At 41.1% G+C, this 15,986-nt stretch overlaps 2 protein-coding genes across 5 annotated transcripts; both read right to left on the bottom strand.

The window, feature by feature from the left end:
- Positions 1-25: 25 nt before the first annotated feature.
- plekhm2 (pleckstrin homology domain containing, family M (with RUN domain) member 2) lies at positions 26-11,603 on the bottom strand. 4 transcript variants are annotated; one of them, XM_058085451.2, is made up of 20 exons: positions 11,111-11,603; positions 10,243-10,349; positions 10,045-10,154; positions 9,865-9,964; positions 9,577-9,664; positions 9,320-9,494; positions 8,862-8,921; positions 6,836-7,112; positions 5,982-6,767; positions 5,844-5,913; positions 5,573-5,663; positions 5,285-5,349; positions 4,922-5,010; positions 4,663-4,795; positions 4,392-4,582; positions 3,549-3,614; positions 3,313-3,472; positions 3,035-3,214; positions 2,739-2,855; positions 26-2,209 (listed from the first exon to the last, which is right to left on the bottom strand). In XM_058085451.2, exons 1-20 carry the CDS (start codon positions 11,168-11,170, stop codon positions 2,072-2,074), a joined length of 3,063 nt encoding a protein of 1,020 aa, XP_057941434.2. In that variant the 5' UTR covers positions 11,171-11,603; the 3' UTR covers positions 26-2,071. The 4 variants fall into 4 exon arrangements, with proteins under 4 accessions (XP_057941434.2, XP_057941435.2, XP_057941436.2 ...); XM_058085452.2 differs by having other exon boundaries at positions 6,836-7,109; XM_058085453.2 differs by lacking the exon at positions 8,862-8,921.
- Positions 11,604-11,855: 252 nt separating this feature from the next.
- Positions 11,856-15,910, bottom strand: ddost (dolichyl-diphosphooligosaccharide--protein glycosyltransferase subunit (non-catalytic)). Its single transcript, XM_058084706.2, has 11 exons — positions 15,656-15,910; positions 15,177-15,287; positions 15,012-15,098; positions 14,837-14,940; positions 14,666-14,760; positions 14,376-14,469; positions 14,105-14,253; positions 13,320-13,467; positions 13,125-13,245; positions 12,924-13,030; positions 11,856-12,368 (listed from the first exon to the last, which is right to left on the bottom strand). The coding sequence occupies exons 1-11, from the start codon at positions 15,873-15,875 to the stop codon at positions 12,219-12,221; spliced, it is 1,386 nt and encodes a 461-aa protein (XP_057940689.1). The 5' UTR covers positions 15,876-15,910; the 3' UTR covers positions 11,856-12,218.
- Positions 15,911-15,986: the final 76 nt, after the last annotated feature.

Here is a 15,986-nt window from a genome sequence, read left to right as displayed (position 1 = left end):
TGCATTACAGACAACAATACTTGAATGCACTTATATACTATAGTTTATTGTGGCCACACAGTCAGGAAATCGGGAAGACCTGGGTTCGATTCTCTGCTTGGAATCTCTGTGTGGAGTTTGCATGTTCTCCCCGTGTGTGCGTGGGTTTTCTCCGGGTACTCCGGTTTCCTCCCACATTCCAAAAACATGCTAGGTTAATTGGCGACTCCAAATTGTCCATAGGTATGAATGTGAGTGTGAATGGTTGTTTGTCTATATGTGCCCTGTGATTGGCTAGTGACCAGTCCATGGTGTACCCCGCCTCTCTCCCGAAGTCAGCTGGGATAGGCTCCAGCATACCCATTTGATCAATGTTTCTCATTTCGGTGCCCACTATGTTCTTTGTTCTGCTGGGCCTGATGATTTACAATGAAATACACACAATTGTTGTCCAACCCCTCCTCGCTTTATTCTGTTATGCCTTTTCTTTCACAAGGTTATTTTTCCCCTCAATCATTAGCACAACAAACAATATAAAAAAAAACCTCTGATTGAGAGTGTAAGTTCTATGCTATATTTACAACCAAATAAAACAAAATACACATAAGTATGTTTTTAAAGATGCATTTTTGGATCATGGAAAGGATGTCAAAAATCATTGGCCAGCAATGTGTCGCATACAACACTGACTTATCTACGTACATGACATCTTAGCAAATTACACACCATAAACATGGACTAAAACTTTCAAAGTAAGCCCAACCTACATCTGTACATCCCATACAAGATGATTGATGATTATTATGTTTACTTTTACTTATATCTTTAGAGTCGGTCACAATCTAAAAAAAAAAAGTATCATAGATATTTTTTCTATCATATACATGATAGAAAATAAATCTGAGTCCAATTAATGACATTTAATTAAAGCCAACTGACTATAATTTTAATACAGTATTTTACATTCTTCCTCCTTGCATTGTCTTTATACACAAAATACCCCCATATATTTCACTGCACATACGATGAATATGGACATTAAAATAACGCAACTAAAATGAGCAGCCATTTAAAAAAAGGAAAAAAGTGCTCAATATTGGATGTAAAGTACTGTTTTCACCTGAGATTAGTATTCTTCATAAAAGGGCATCAGAGGTTATCAAGTGGTACTTGGAAAAATTTAAAGCACTTGACAAGAGAGCATGTGTGTCAATAAGTGAAATATATATGAATCGGGTTTGATTTATGCCTGTTGAGAATGAATTGTTTTTCTGATGACCTCAAAGACATGAATTGTGCAGCGTAAGGCATCGACTAAAAAGGAAAGAAGAAACAGTGTTTCATTTCAATGTGACTGGTGGCAAAGGCTATCGCACAAAGGCAACATTGTCACAGCAAAAGAAGCTTAATGTCTACATTGAGCCTCACGGTGACAGCAGCAGTAAGGCCACATGCACACACGCCATACTGTATGATGTAGCGGCCGCTACGGTACACATACAAGAGCACGTCATTCGTACCGCTGCAAAACTATGTGCAAGGCTGCATGGAAGCGTTTACAAGTGAGAGCAAAAGGCGAACATGCTGATATCAGGGTGGTAAAAGGCAGGTTGCGTGAGGAGGAAACATGTAACAAGTGAGTGCAAATGGGCAGCATACAGAGTTGTATCTGCAGCAATTTGTGACGATGCATGGGCAATATTGGTCAACATGAGTATAATATGCTCAGGAAGACTGGAATTGTCTTGAGCGCTTAGGTATCACTTTTTTGTGCAGCAAGCACTAGTAACAGTATCATCTACAATAATGTGGTGTGCCACTCTCCAAAACTGGAGTTTACGTTTGTACGGGGAAAAAAAAAAATCACAAAAGGTAACTGTTGCCTCCATTCACTAGAAAACAGCAGCCAAGCTTCTTTGATGGGACATTTGTGCTGCTACAGACCAACATTCCGGCAGTGAAAGTGAGCAACAGCCCTGTGTCCTCTGATCGTAGTGTTTCAGTGTTAATGCTGTCATTAGCATATCCTGAGCACATATCAGGGTGAGATTACTGACAATAGTGTGCATATGTGTGCGCATGTGTGTACGTGTCAGCACCAAGGATCACGCTGCGCCCGGCCTCGAGCCAAACTGTCTGCCCGCTGCCACGCGCTCTTCATTAAAGCAAGGGCTTCACTGCAGCGCTTCTGTACCGATGGCTCGGACACCTCTTTTTGGGGGAGGGCCACCTGTTGTTGGAGACATGAAGGAACAATTAATTGGACAAAGCTGGAGGGTGTCACAACGGCAGATGTGATGTTATTTTCATTCCAATAGAATTCTCCCATAGACATGTAATTAGGTTGGTGCAACACATAAGTACAAAAGTCTGGGCACATAATCTTAATTAGTAGCATCAGAACGTGTGATTAACTGCTGTATCCCAATTAGGCCGGGCTCTAGTGACAATATGATGACAATGATGACAATGGTAATTTCATGTCTACCAGGCTCTAATAATGCTAACCGAATTAAGAAGGTAATAAACAGGTTTTCTACACTCCAACTATGACAAAATTCCCTTCATGAATCATCACAGAAATTCTGGAACCAATTGCATGCCTTTTCTGCTCTCTACTGGCCAGAGGACAGATACAGTCATGACATCCAATTGTTGCGCTCAAAATGCAGTCAGCACACATGTAATATAGATATACTCAAGATTTTATCATCATTACACAAATGGTTTATAACCATAACCAAAGTCTCTCCCACTACCTGGAATATGCTTCTCCAAGCGCTGTCCAAGACCTGCAGAAGCCGATTTCGCTCTTCACATCCACTGAAGTACAAGACCCACGGTGGAAGGAAGTGATCACGGTCTATGGCAAACTCCTGTTGGTAAAACACAAAGAGTGTCATAGAGGTAAATGCAGGAATCATCTGCAAGTCCTAAATGAACTCAGTATACAGTTAATGGAGTTAATACAGGTAACATGTTGGAAGCATTTTCTATCGAAAGCATTGCATACACCTTCATAGATGTCAATGTTTGAACATCAAAAGCCACCTACAATGACGCAGTACTCCATGTTGGCCTCAATGCTGACGGCTGTGATGTCACAGATATTAGCACTGCCCAGCGAGCGGAAGAAGCTGGTCTGACAGTCTTGATGGCAAGTCAGCAGTTTGTTATCCGTTACAACCAAGCAACATGGGATACATGGGGTTGGAGCCACACCTTGAGGAATGACCTTCAGGGGAGAAGATTACAGTTAGATCCATGTATGGTGCTTTGTAATTGATGTGTCGACCACCATGTTGAATGATGTAAACTATGTTTGATCCTTACTCCTTTAGAGACAGACTGGCAGAGCAGTTGCATCCAGTCAGCCATGTCCTGTTCGTTGTTGGCACTGAGTTCCAGAGGGGGGCGCTCTGTCAGGATGACTTGAAATGCATGGGGACGCTCTGTGCTGTGTGAGCGACGGCAGCCTCCACAGTATTCTCCACTGATGTATTGTTAGAGGACATGACAGTAGCTTGTCAAGTAGTTCATGTAGATTACAAATAGTGCACAAAACTCACCCCATAGTAACAGAGAGCAGAGGCGTCACATCAGTTCTTTCTGAATAGAGATACAGTATGCCATTGCTACAAGAAGGGGAAAAAGCCACAGTAGTTTAAATGTGCAATGTGAACCACTGGAATACCTAGAAAAGCATACTCAGATGTTCATGCTCAGAGCAACCAGCTTAGTTACAGTGGTGTGAAAATGTGTGATTTCATTTTTTTTCACATTTGCATATTTAAGATCAAACATATTTATATATTCGTCAATGAAGCACAACTGAAACCTAGATGCTGTTTTTAAATGAAAAAATGCATTACTATATTAAAAGGGAGGAAAAAAACAAAGAAACCTATAAGGCCCTGTGTGAATATATCCTGTAAAAACATAACTGCAGTTTATCAGACCTGCGTTCAACTAATCTAACCACACCAAGGCCCGATTGTCAAAAATCACTTCCACAGGATCAAGTAGATCAAAAGATCTTCAAATGTTAAGACACTATGCCACCATCTAAAGAAAATGATAAAGAAAGTAATTGAGATTAACCAGTGTGGAAAAGGTTATATAGTCAAAGTTCTGACCTGAATCCTATTAAGTTGCTGTGGCATGACCTTAAAAAGGCTTAAAAAGCGCTTGAAAACCCTCTGCAAAGGGGCCATTCTACACAGGGCCATGTTGGTTTGGATTTTTTCTCCTTTAATACTAAAAGGTTTTGTTGGTCAGTTGTGTTGCATTGACCAATATTTTGATTTATTTGATGATCTGAAACATCAGTGTGACAAACATGCAAAAAAAAAATTAAAAATCAGGAAGGGGGGAGACATTTTTAACAGCACTGTACATATATGAGCCCCTACCTGAGGACAAGGTAGCAGCTTTTCCACAGCTCCTTGCCCAGGTATGTGGATCCTGCCCTGTACTGCACCATCCCTTCCTTCGTGCTGGACGGTAATTTAAAGTTTGGTGTGTCCCCTTGGGGGGACAAGATCACATCCATAGGATCCTCCCAGTGGACCAGTGAATATAAATGTATGGAAACCTCAGAAACCTGGAGGTACAGAGAAACACTCGATAACAACTACTTTAAAAAAACTAAAATAGAGGCCAATAATGAAAGCATGTCTATACCTCACAATGAGATTCTTGGGAGACAAACTTGGTGAGAGCAAGTTTTTCCATGGTGGCATCAGTCAGGATGGAGGGAAATGGGGGCTCTCGACAACCATTCACCATGGCAGACTTTAGAACTGACAAGAACCATCTGGGTGCAAAGAGGTAAGAATTGCGGTGAGTAGGAGATAACCACACATGACGTATGCTGCATTATAACAGACATTTGGAGGATAATGAGGGGATGATTGACAGACATTTGCAGGAAAACACTCACATAGTTAGAGAGGCATCAGCTGTGTCCAACAGGAACTTCCTTCTTCGATTAGTGCAAACGATGGTCACTGTCTGTTGGTCAAGCCCCACCTGCAACAATGAGTGAGATGTCATTGTGGTATTACCTCATTGTTGATTTTGAAATGTAGAGGTGTCTTTAATAGCCTGTAAAGTTTACAAAACTGTGTGTACAGTATAAGTAACTTGTCATGCATGAACATTTCACTTAACGGTTTTAATTCTGAAATTAACCAGCTGCTGTGACTGTGGTTGCACAAAAGTTAGAAAATTGCAACTTAATTTGGTCAGCTAGTTTTACTGGGACAGTCAGGCTAAGAAACGGAAATGTAAACAAAGATCTTACTGAAAGGTAGTCAAGTTCATTGTATGAAACGGCATCTTCCACAGTGTACGGCTTCTCTGCAGCACCTGTGGAGAAGTTTAATCCCAGAAAATTGTGTAACCCTTCTGAGGCAAAGACACAACAGCACATGCATAATGTTTGTTTTGGAACTAGAAGTTCAGTGGTCACACATTTGGTATTACTCAGAGCTTTGGGAGCTTTATTGGGGGTAATTACACAGAAGATGCCTGTAAGTTTATAAGTACTGGCAGCCATGGGTAAAACAAATGTATGGTGACTACGACTGACCTTTCCTAAGCAGGTAGATGTAACAGTCAGTCAGCAACATGTAAAGAGGCTGCAGGTCTCCCTCCATATGGCCTGTACTCATCCTCACCATCTAAAAAAAAAAAAACAATATTAATGGCAGACACAATAGCTGTTGAAAATACAATGGCAATGCATTACATAATAATTACAGTGCTGGCAATAAAAACACCCAGCAATACAAAAAGTCAGAATGACATACTAAGTTTGCAAAACATCCATTAACACGTATCAAAATGGACAAGGTCATTACCCTGAAGAGCTGCTCTTCATTCTCTCTGAATACATGGATCATGAGGAGTAGTAAGTGGTTGTTGTCCACCCTAAAAAACACAAACAGTAAATACATGAACGCCACTCACAATCAGAAAAGAAAACCTGATCCCCTTACTTAAACTCCGCCGGATGATGAATTTCTGAGGGACTAAGCTTCTCCTCTTCAACTTCTGCATCATCACAAGTCACTTTGCCATTTTCTGCACTATCATCATCCCCCTTTTTCATGTTGGATTCCTGTCCTGTTGGTGTCGTTGCCTCTCTTTGATCTTCATAGCCACCTGATAGAGTCTGTGACTGGCTTTGCTCTGTAGCGTCATGGTAGCCACCACCTGTGGGAGCAGAGTCTGCACTGCTGGGGGTAAGGCAGAATAAGTCTTGAGTTGCTGAAGAGAACTGCAGGTTTGGGCTTGGGGCCACAGTGAGATGGAACTGCTCTCCCGATACTGGGTCAGGAGGCTCCCCCCCGGAATCTTCTCGAAAGGGCTGCTGTGCAGGAGGCTCTGATCCCCGATCACCTCCGTGTTTCTCCTCATACTTCGGGTGATCCCAGACCTCGTCTCCATCCAGAGCACCATTAAGTCTGTCCATGACATCCCGCAGGGGTTGGCCAACTGAATCCATGGAGGTGTCTGTCACCTCGGGAAGCCTTAGCAGGGCCTCCACCCCACCGTCATCAAGTTCCTCCCCCGCCACCTCTTTTCCGGCTTTGCCCCTCCCTGTTTCTGTCTCACAGTCAAGGTGGATTATGGTGCCATTCAAAGTATCTACATCCTTTGAGCTCTGGACGGCATTGTCAATTTCTATGTGCTCATATGATAAAGAGTTGTGGATGCTGCTGGCGAGATCTGTAGCGCTCTTCCCACGTCGTTTCTTGCCTGGTTTCCTTCTTGTTGCCATTCTGCAAACCAAGAGGGATTTAACTAGAAGTGGATACAAGTCAACATTAACAAACGGAGTGTACTGTACCGAATGACTTCCAGTTCGTTGTTGGTGCTTTCTGTATCGTCTCCTGCAGTGTTGATGTAACGGCTTGGGACGTGAACTGGTGTCACATCAGCTGAGGTGTTGGCATCTGAGTCCTCATTGAAGGGATTATATCTGGAAGTGGGGCTGTGTGGCGATAGACGAGAGCCAACCTTCACCTTGACATTGCCGGCGTTTGGGACCACTGTGTCGCTGATGACAGTTAAGGGATCGGAGCCACTGGACCTTGGGCAGCTGGCCTGGTCGGTGAGGTCACCTTCTTTCATTGAATATGACACCAAGAAACTGAATTAGGACCCGAAAAAGGCTTACATACAGTAGATCCCTGCTATTCACGAGGTTCAGACCATCCTATTTTTGACACTAATCAACCATGGGCTCTGTCTATGGTGCTACTGGACATAACTAATTTGTTGGAGGAAGTGCTGTCTATTGAATTAGCTTGACATTTACATACTCACACAAAACAAATCAACAGGAGGTCATCAAATAAACTGCCTCATTCACGGTGCAACCAAAAATGGCAACCACATGTGAAAACACACAATATACAGTAACTGCACCACAGATACTACGCAAAACAATACTATTTAATACTACTTAAAAACTTGCAAAGCATGCTGGATACATTCCGGACATGTTTTTCCATATAAGAAATACTTTGATAAAAAATCTGAATTCGCACAGTTCCCGATGCTGAATCGTGAATATGCAGGGATCCACTGTATTTGCTTTTATAGCTGTAGAAATACAAAAGACATTTGGCTGTAGGACAGAAACAAAGTAAAGTTCAGTCGTTTTTGTGGGGAGAGATGTTTCTATTTCACCATTCTCCACATGACAGAAACTTTGTGTCTTTCCACATCACTGTTGCACACAAATATACAGTTAGGTATTGCATTATTGTTGAAGTCCATCGACAGAAAAAACATACAAGACAATAGAGGAAGGCGTTAAGTAGTAAAACAAGAAGCAGTACCAAAGGCCACGTTCAAGCATCAATGCTGTAGTTTGAGCACAGGCTTATGTCATTTAAGGTAAAATTTCAACCAAAAATCCAAATTGAGCATCATACCCTGCAGTGTGAATGTATCCATAGTGTATGACAGGTCGAGTTATTATCCCTCTGGAATAACATTTGTTGAATATAAACCAGCAACAAATCAAATGCAGTAAGGCAGTGCAGCAATAAATAAAATAGTAATTTAAAGTGATATTGATAGTGATTATTATACAAAGGTGTTAAAAAATAAATAGAAGATGTGAAAGCTATTGTTGATAATTGCCTCTGCTCATTCTTCAGTGTCTTGCACCGTCTAGGCCAGTGTCACATACCACACATGAAAAAGATTGACAGGACAAAGACAGACTGGAGTACAAGAGACATTCGCATTTGTCTCACTGTACTAAACAAAAAATGACAAGCATTAGGATGGAGAATCATGCCAAACAAACAGCCCACGCTGAAACCCGACACCTTAATGTGGTGGATAATAATTAAAATAAATACTCTATTTATTCTAATTATTCTAATTCACTCTATTAGTGCCGTATTCATTCTTTTTCTCTGCCACGTCATTATTAGGGTAGCGGGGGTATGCTTGAGCCGAACTCAGCTGACTTTGGGTGGCACTGTCCACTCTGGACTGGTCTGGTCGCCAGTCAATCACAGGGCACATATAGACAAACAATCATTCACACTCACATTCATACCTATGGACAATTTGGAGTTGCCGATTAACCTACAATGCATGTACATTGAGGTACGTGCACACGGAGAGAACATGCAAACTCCATACAAAGATGTCCAAAGGTTCGAACCCAGATCTTCGAAGTTGCTAACCACTGGGCTACCATGGCGCCCTATTAATGCTGTCGTTATTTTTTAATTTAAAATTGTTTCTGATGTAAACAGTACATTTAAAGGGGACCCATTACGTTCCAAACATATATCAAGCACAAACAAAAGCAGGACCATGCCAAAGCTGAGCGTTAACTAATGTCCCACCTTCCCAGTCTGCACTTGGCATTGCCTGCAACACGGGGAAGATGTCACCAAAATCATAATCTAAAAAAAGGAGGAATAACATAAAACATTAGAAAGAGGTGTTGTGAAGTCATCAGAGAGGAGGTTGAGACAGTGATATCAGATAAATTACACATAAAGTATGGTATACAACAAAAGAAAATCAATGGGAAAATGGAGAAACTAAAACACATTGAGAACACTAAACAGTGATGAAGCCACTTGGCTCAGCAGTTGCAATGATCGAGCACTGCATTATCCGAGCCATGCTATTAAACTGATACAGTACACTTTTGTAAGCAGCTGCTTTTTTTACTCAATTTAATTACTCAAAACGTTGTGTAAAGTGGTCATTTCAAGACCCAGAATTGTACAGACGTGAAACTCACACTTGACCGCCAACGGTGTTACAAATAAAGTTAGGGGACAGGGCAGCTCACCTTCACTCGAGGGGGCGATGGCACTGTCATCCCACTCCAGGTTGGTGGAGGTCAGGGAAGTGAAGGAATGCAGGGATAAACTGTCTGAACTGGGCAGCCTTTCCTCAAAGTCCAACAGGTTGTGTGGCTTATAGTAGTCTGGCATGTAAGGGGTCACGTCCAAATATGGCACATCCTGGAGAAGCAGTAGCATCAGTTGAGGTTAGAGATGTGGTGCTATGTGTAAAACTGATGTCAATAATAAAACTGATGCTGACCAGCTCCAGGTCAAATCGAATGAACTCCAGTCCGGCCACCAGCGTGAGGAAGAGTGTCAGGTGGTCGTGACTGCACACTAATGCATTCCTGTGCACAAAAGAAATTGTTGACAGGGTTTCCACTACATGTGATTGATCAGAAGAGGGGCTCGACTGCATTACGATTTTTTACCAGGTCTGTATTACTGTTATAGCATCAAACAAAATATAGTTTTCCTAATATGGGATATTTTAATGTACTGTATCTAATGAACCCATGTCATGCCATGAAATCACTGGAGGACTTACTTGAAGTAATACTTCTGCAGCAGTCCCTGGTTCTCTTGGAAAAGCCGCAGGTAGCTCTCTAAAGAGCTCTCACTCAATGCCAGGTATAACCATGCCCGACCTAGCATCAATGTCAATAAATAAGGCTTACGTTAATTGAATTGTGATTGATCGTTTACGTTCCAAACAAGGAAGACTCACTTCGTCCGAGGTTTGTCGCTATGTGTTGAAGCTCGTCTATCTGGTGCACGGCCTCTCTCCTGGTGAAGTGAAGGACTAGAACCCAGTAGCCTGAGGAAATATCTTGAAGCCTGTCTCACACATACAAAAAAAAGTCATGTGATTTGTAACACATTTTCAAAGGCCATAAAATTAATGTAAATATGCCAACTGTCTTACCCATACAACAGCGCATGATCAAGGTGTTCGCAGAGCCTCTGTAGAACACGGTCATGATTTCGGATGGCTGGAGCCTCATCTTCACACGCTGCAAAGTAACTCTGCAACTGTAGAAAGATATACATTATGCATGTTTACGGAGGACATGTTTAAAACCACAGAGATTCTAAATTGACTTACTTTTTATATGGAGTATTATGTCTGGGAAAATCACATATAGCTTAGAAAGTCCTCATGACAATTTGGTAAATAAAAATAAAAACAATTTCAAACTTGCTAAGATACATTCAGTTATATTTAAATTTGTAGTTGCTACAATGAGAGAGTAACCAAAGCCTGAAGGGAGCAGGAAACACCATAAAATATGCTCCAGAAAAATCAGTCAATGGTTGTTTTATGTGACTGGATGATGGAACATACACTTACACTTAATGGCCAATAAAACTTAACAGTTGGTGGAGCTGTTCCATTGTGAAGGTGTATCTAATGTATCCTAGTTTAGGAACAACACCAAGCATGAAGGCACAGGATAATGTTGTCAACATGAGGATTCCACAACAGAAACATAAACATGGTGCATACATTCGGCAGGTTTGGTTTACAACATGTGCCACAGAGAGACAATATTGAGGCTTTATATCAAAAAACATTGTTGCAATATATGAGAACAGCAGCATAATATCATCTAAGAGGGGTTTCTAATTAGCATGAGTGAGCGTTAACCTTAGCAAAATGGATGTGAATGGGCTAAAGCCCTTTTCCAGACGACACCACACTGAGTGGTGTGTTTGTTGCCCTTCTTTGTCGTTTTCTAAGCCACCAAAACGAATTTAAAAAAGTGACAATGTAATAACAAAGTAAGCGATACCTTCTTGACGGAAAGAGAGATGTTTTCCAAAATGCGGTCCTTGACTTCGAGTTGATCCATCACTGTTGTTGACACTCAAGACTTGTCAGCTGACCCGAGCTGGCGCTTGCAGTGCTAGTTTGGCTAAAGCTAAGGCCTAGCACACATTCGCAACATTAACACCTACAATGTACAAAAGGGACACTGACGTTGTTTGACAAAAGATTAAATCCCCTATCGCACACCCATTCAGTAGCACTGATAGCGCTAATACGATATTGACAGCGTTAGCCACTTAGTGTTAAGATAGCTCGGGTCCAATGATTATTTGCCGTAACGATTTTTTATTTGTTTAACAAGACCGCCGTTTATGAAATTTCAAGTAACTTATTTACATTTAATTTCTATATATATTCCGCATTAAAAGCATTTTTAGTCACAGGTTGCTAACTCCTGCCAACTTTTACTGCGTTACGGCTGTCAGGTCAAATGTACGTCACAGGAAACTACGTCACTCTACGCGACATGGCCTTCAAAATGTTTTGTTGAAATCACAAACTGCTTATTTAGACGTGTAATAGTCCATTTTTAAAAAATCTTGACAAATAATCATAAAAAATAATAAATCGAACAAATCATAACTTGCCCACAAAGGGCATATCATATTATCAGGCATCACTATTTTGGTACTATTGTTTGAGACAGAAACACTTCATGCCTCACATTCAAATGTGTAAAAAAACGTCTTGGTCAGATGTGTCACGTGACAGATGGAATGTCAACTTTATTGTCCAAAACAATTACAGGCAATTTAGCAGTTGGCATAGTTTTGTTCAGTGCATGTGGCTACCACCATGATGGTGAAATGCGGGTCAACCGATACGGGTGGGTGATATTCTTGCTCACGTCACATCATTTTATAAAATGGCTTACCAATCAAGTACGAAACATGGATAGAATTGTTTTCAAATAAAAGTGAAAAGAAAAACAGCACATTATTTTAGTGTCAAGACCCACTTGAGTGCCACGATACCAACCCCACAAAAGAAATTGCAATGCCCCCCCCAATTCAATTTGAAGTTGCTTTCAAAAGTTACATGGTATTTAATTTTTCTGTACCCCCTCAGATTTAGTCAGACTTCTCCTTCTCTTTCATGTGCAGGAAGACAATGCTGAAGACAAAGAGTCCTGACATCATGGAGAAGACGCTGGCATAGTACGGGAACGCTGAGGGGATGAAGCGCTCATACTGGGTGTGCTGCAGGGGACGCACTGACACCTATGGTAAACAAAACAACCGTAGTTAAGAGTTTGGGATGCTGTACAGCCTGCAAAAACCGCAGTAAAAGACGGGCAGGATACAATCAAATCAGGCATGCAGTGTTGAGTCAAGACTCGAGTACAGTTGGAATTTATTCAAGTTGTTGGAATTTTGCGTTAGTCACACCCACAGACTTTGACGGGTGGCTGCGACAAATAAAATTCATGAAGCTGTACACACACACGTCTGAAATGTTTAATTATTTCAATATTTAATTAAGTGATTACATTCATACAATTAAACACTGAAATAATTATATATAGTTTCACATTAAATCAACTGGTATTTAAATTATTTAATGACATTTAATTATTTCAAGATTTATATGGCACATTTAATTAATTGATATTTAAAAGATGTATCCATTTAATAACACATTTCAAGATTTTTTTCATTTTGTACTCCATAACACGCATACTCACATGTCTGACCTCTGCTATGATAAATTAACCAGAGCTATCAAGCTTAGTTGATCCATTCAGTACAACGTTACGATATTGACTGTTGACTAACCTGGGTGGAGGAGTAGAGGTGTGTATATCCCAGTCGGTTGTAGTCCACCTTGAACTGGAAGACTCCATACACGTCTGGCAGCTTAAACTGGACACTATATTTCCCACCTTGCAGCGATTCAAAACAAACAAGTGTATTCAATTTCAAATCTTAACAAAGACGTGTGTCAAATCTAGGCAGTAGTGCACTAAATAACAATACCGTTTTTCTTGAGATAAGTCCTGACGAAGGGGTCAATCCTCACAAATTCCAGCTGAATGTCATCACCATCAAAAGGAACCCAACGGCCCTCAGAGAGCATCTCAATGACAATTTTGTACTCCTGCATGGACAGTATAGTTCTCATCAACTCAGTTCAAATGTATTCAGGGCTTTACAGCTAGTCCATTTACTCACCACAAGATCGGTGATGGTGTAAGCTGCAGGTGGGATAGTCTCACCCACGGGATGATGGGTAACAGCACCCACCCTGAGGACACCAGCCTCTTTGAACACCCAGCGGGAGAGAGCCTCAGCCAGCTCCATGTTGCCAGTCTGCTCGTGTCTACAAGAGACAAAACACACTCAGTTGGACTCAGTACTTGACTTTTACAGTTTGAGGCTGCCCAGTGTGATTATGTTCATATATTGTGTGACAAGTGGCAGTTACATGCTCAGAAAGACACAAGCAAGTGTATCACATGGTGTATGTTTTCATGTGTGGGCTTTCACTGCACTGATTAAAGGCAGATTTAGTCATCTTCGAAAAAAATATATAATGGAGATACAATATATTTCTTAAAGAATCCCCACCACAACAATGTGCGAATATAATGTTCAGACATTAGCATTCAGGGTGTATTACTTTTGCTAAGTACAATGGATTACAGTACCATACTTGGGCTGCAACTATATTATGATTACCATATCAACATGAGGCTAACACCTACAGTTAGTGATTGGGTCCGCAACCTCACCGTTTTCCCAAGTCAGAGCTGATGTGTGTGAATATGTTGTTGGCAAAAATAATACTTTATTTTTTAAAAATAGGCTGAAATGAGAGGATATTTACATATTAAAATTTTTTAAAAAAGATTAATCGATGACCAAAATAGTTGATGAATTGAGTAATCAATTAACTATTGCAGCTGTACACTGTGATAACACACACAAAAAAAGAAATAAGGTGAGCCAGAACTGACCTTTCAGATCCAGGTGTGGCTTTCTGCACTGCAGAGTTGAAAAAGGCGTCACTAAAGAAGTCCAGGGAGCCGCTAAAAACCACTCTGGCGTTGTTCCTGGCCTGAATGCCGGCAATCAGCAGAGTATTTTTGCCAACAGCATGGGGGTACTAAAAAAGAAAAATAAAACATCCATCATTTATTCAGTGCCGTATAGCGACTCCATGAAGAAAATCAGTCTGGACAGCCCTTCAGCATGAACGCTATTATACTGCACAGTCAGTGTACTTACCTGAGAAATAGGTCTGTCAGGAAAAAAGGAGTAGGCTGTAGACGAGCCAGTAAGGATGTCCAGGACCAGAGGGTTGTCAGGATCAGCCACCATGCTGGAAGCCCAATCAATGATATTAGATATGTGGTCCCTCGCTCCATCGCGGTTCAAACATTGCTTCCTCATCTATCACTTTTTCCAAAATGAATAAATGCTTGCTATTTTGCAGTTGACTATAGCTTATTAGTCTAAAAAACATCCATATTTAAGCAACTGTTAAAAATTGCTAAAAATTCCCCATTGCTACTTACGCAACGCCTTTAAACAAAACTGGTTTATTGGTGGGTTTGCCAACAATGGTGGGAGCTTTCAGCATGTTCTCTGGGTCAGCAACAATCAGGGTGTGCTGTAGATAAAAATGACAACTTGTCAGTCAATAATGATGTCAACGGACAGTATGACTAGAGTGAGGCAGACTTTACCTCTCCAGGATCCGACACATCATAGTTGTGATGGTCGATGACGGCGGTCTTTTCCTCATCAAACTCAATGCCACACTCACTGCCCAACTCCCTCAGAGGGTCACCTAAGAAGTATTGTAATTCATTTACGGTGTTTTAAATCATATCAAAGCATGACTAAATGAAGTGAACTGACCAATTTCAGAACTGGCAGCAACCAAGACATTTCCTCCGCCATCGATGAAGGATGTAATGGTCTCCACATTTATATTGCCTCCAAAGTCTGTAAATCACCACAAATAGTTGCTTGTTGTTTCAACATAAAAATAGGTTTATTTAGAATGAAAACTGTTAAATGTACCCTCAACTGATGGTGAGAAGATGATCAGATGGTTGTACGGGAACTGGCCATATTTGATGAGCGACAGTGAGGGGTCATCAGCTGTTTTGAATGTAAGGTCAAAGCCGCGATCTGAAAGAGAAATGGAGATTAATGACCACATAAAATATCTTAGGATCTTAAAAAAAGTACAGCGTGATGTGATTGTAATTGCTAACAGACTGAATTTTAAACAAACGAACTATAGACAGCGGTGTTGTTCCAGGCTACATGACGTTTTGACGGCTACTTTATGTAGCAGCAGTTAATGGCAGTACAGTACATGACAAATAGCTGGACAGAGCGTAACAAAGCTAGGCTAATGTTAGCATCCTTTCCGCCCAGCATAAAGCCAATATCAAAGCTATATATTCCTACTAAGACGTTGTCGTGTACTTGCCATACAATTAAGGAAAACAAAACATACTTAAGACATATTACATATTACATGCTTACTATACCTGCGAGACTACGGAAGAAGATTGAATGGGTGTCTCTGATGTTTAGGTTATCCAGTAAGACCAGAGTTTTACCGTCGGCCAAGGCACAATGCAACAAGGAGGCTAATGAAAGAAAGAAAACAATACTACTGTCCAAACGTTTGTAACTCTTTTGAATTAACGTCCTGGACCGTGTTTTGGCCCGGTGTGTCTGCATGACTGCAATCGAGGCGGCCATCATGCTGTGGAAGTAGACGTCAGCCTTTCTACACCGTTTACCTTTGACCCCGTAAAGCAACCAATCAGAAGCAGGAACACGTCGCCTTTAAGTTCAGGACCACCAATGGGATGA

Source organism: Doryrhamphus excisus, linkage group LG17, assembly GCF_037039965.1.
Source record: "Doryrhamphus excisus strain RoL-2023G ecotype Guam linkage group LG17, RoL_Dexc_Guam_v1.1, whole genome shotgun sequence".
NCBI classification, from domain to species: domain Eukaryota; kingdom Metazoa; phylum Chordata; class Actinopteri; order Syngnathiformes; family Syngnathidae; genus Doryrhamphus; species Doryrhamphus excisus.
The sequence above is the reverse complement of the archived record's forward strand: the minus strand, read 5'-3'. Positions and strand labels throughout refer to the sequence as shown.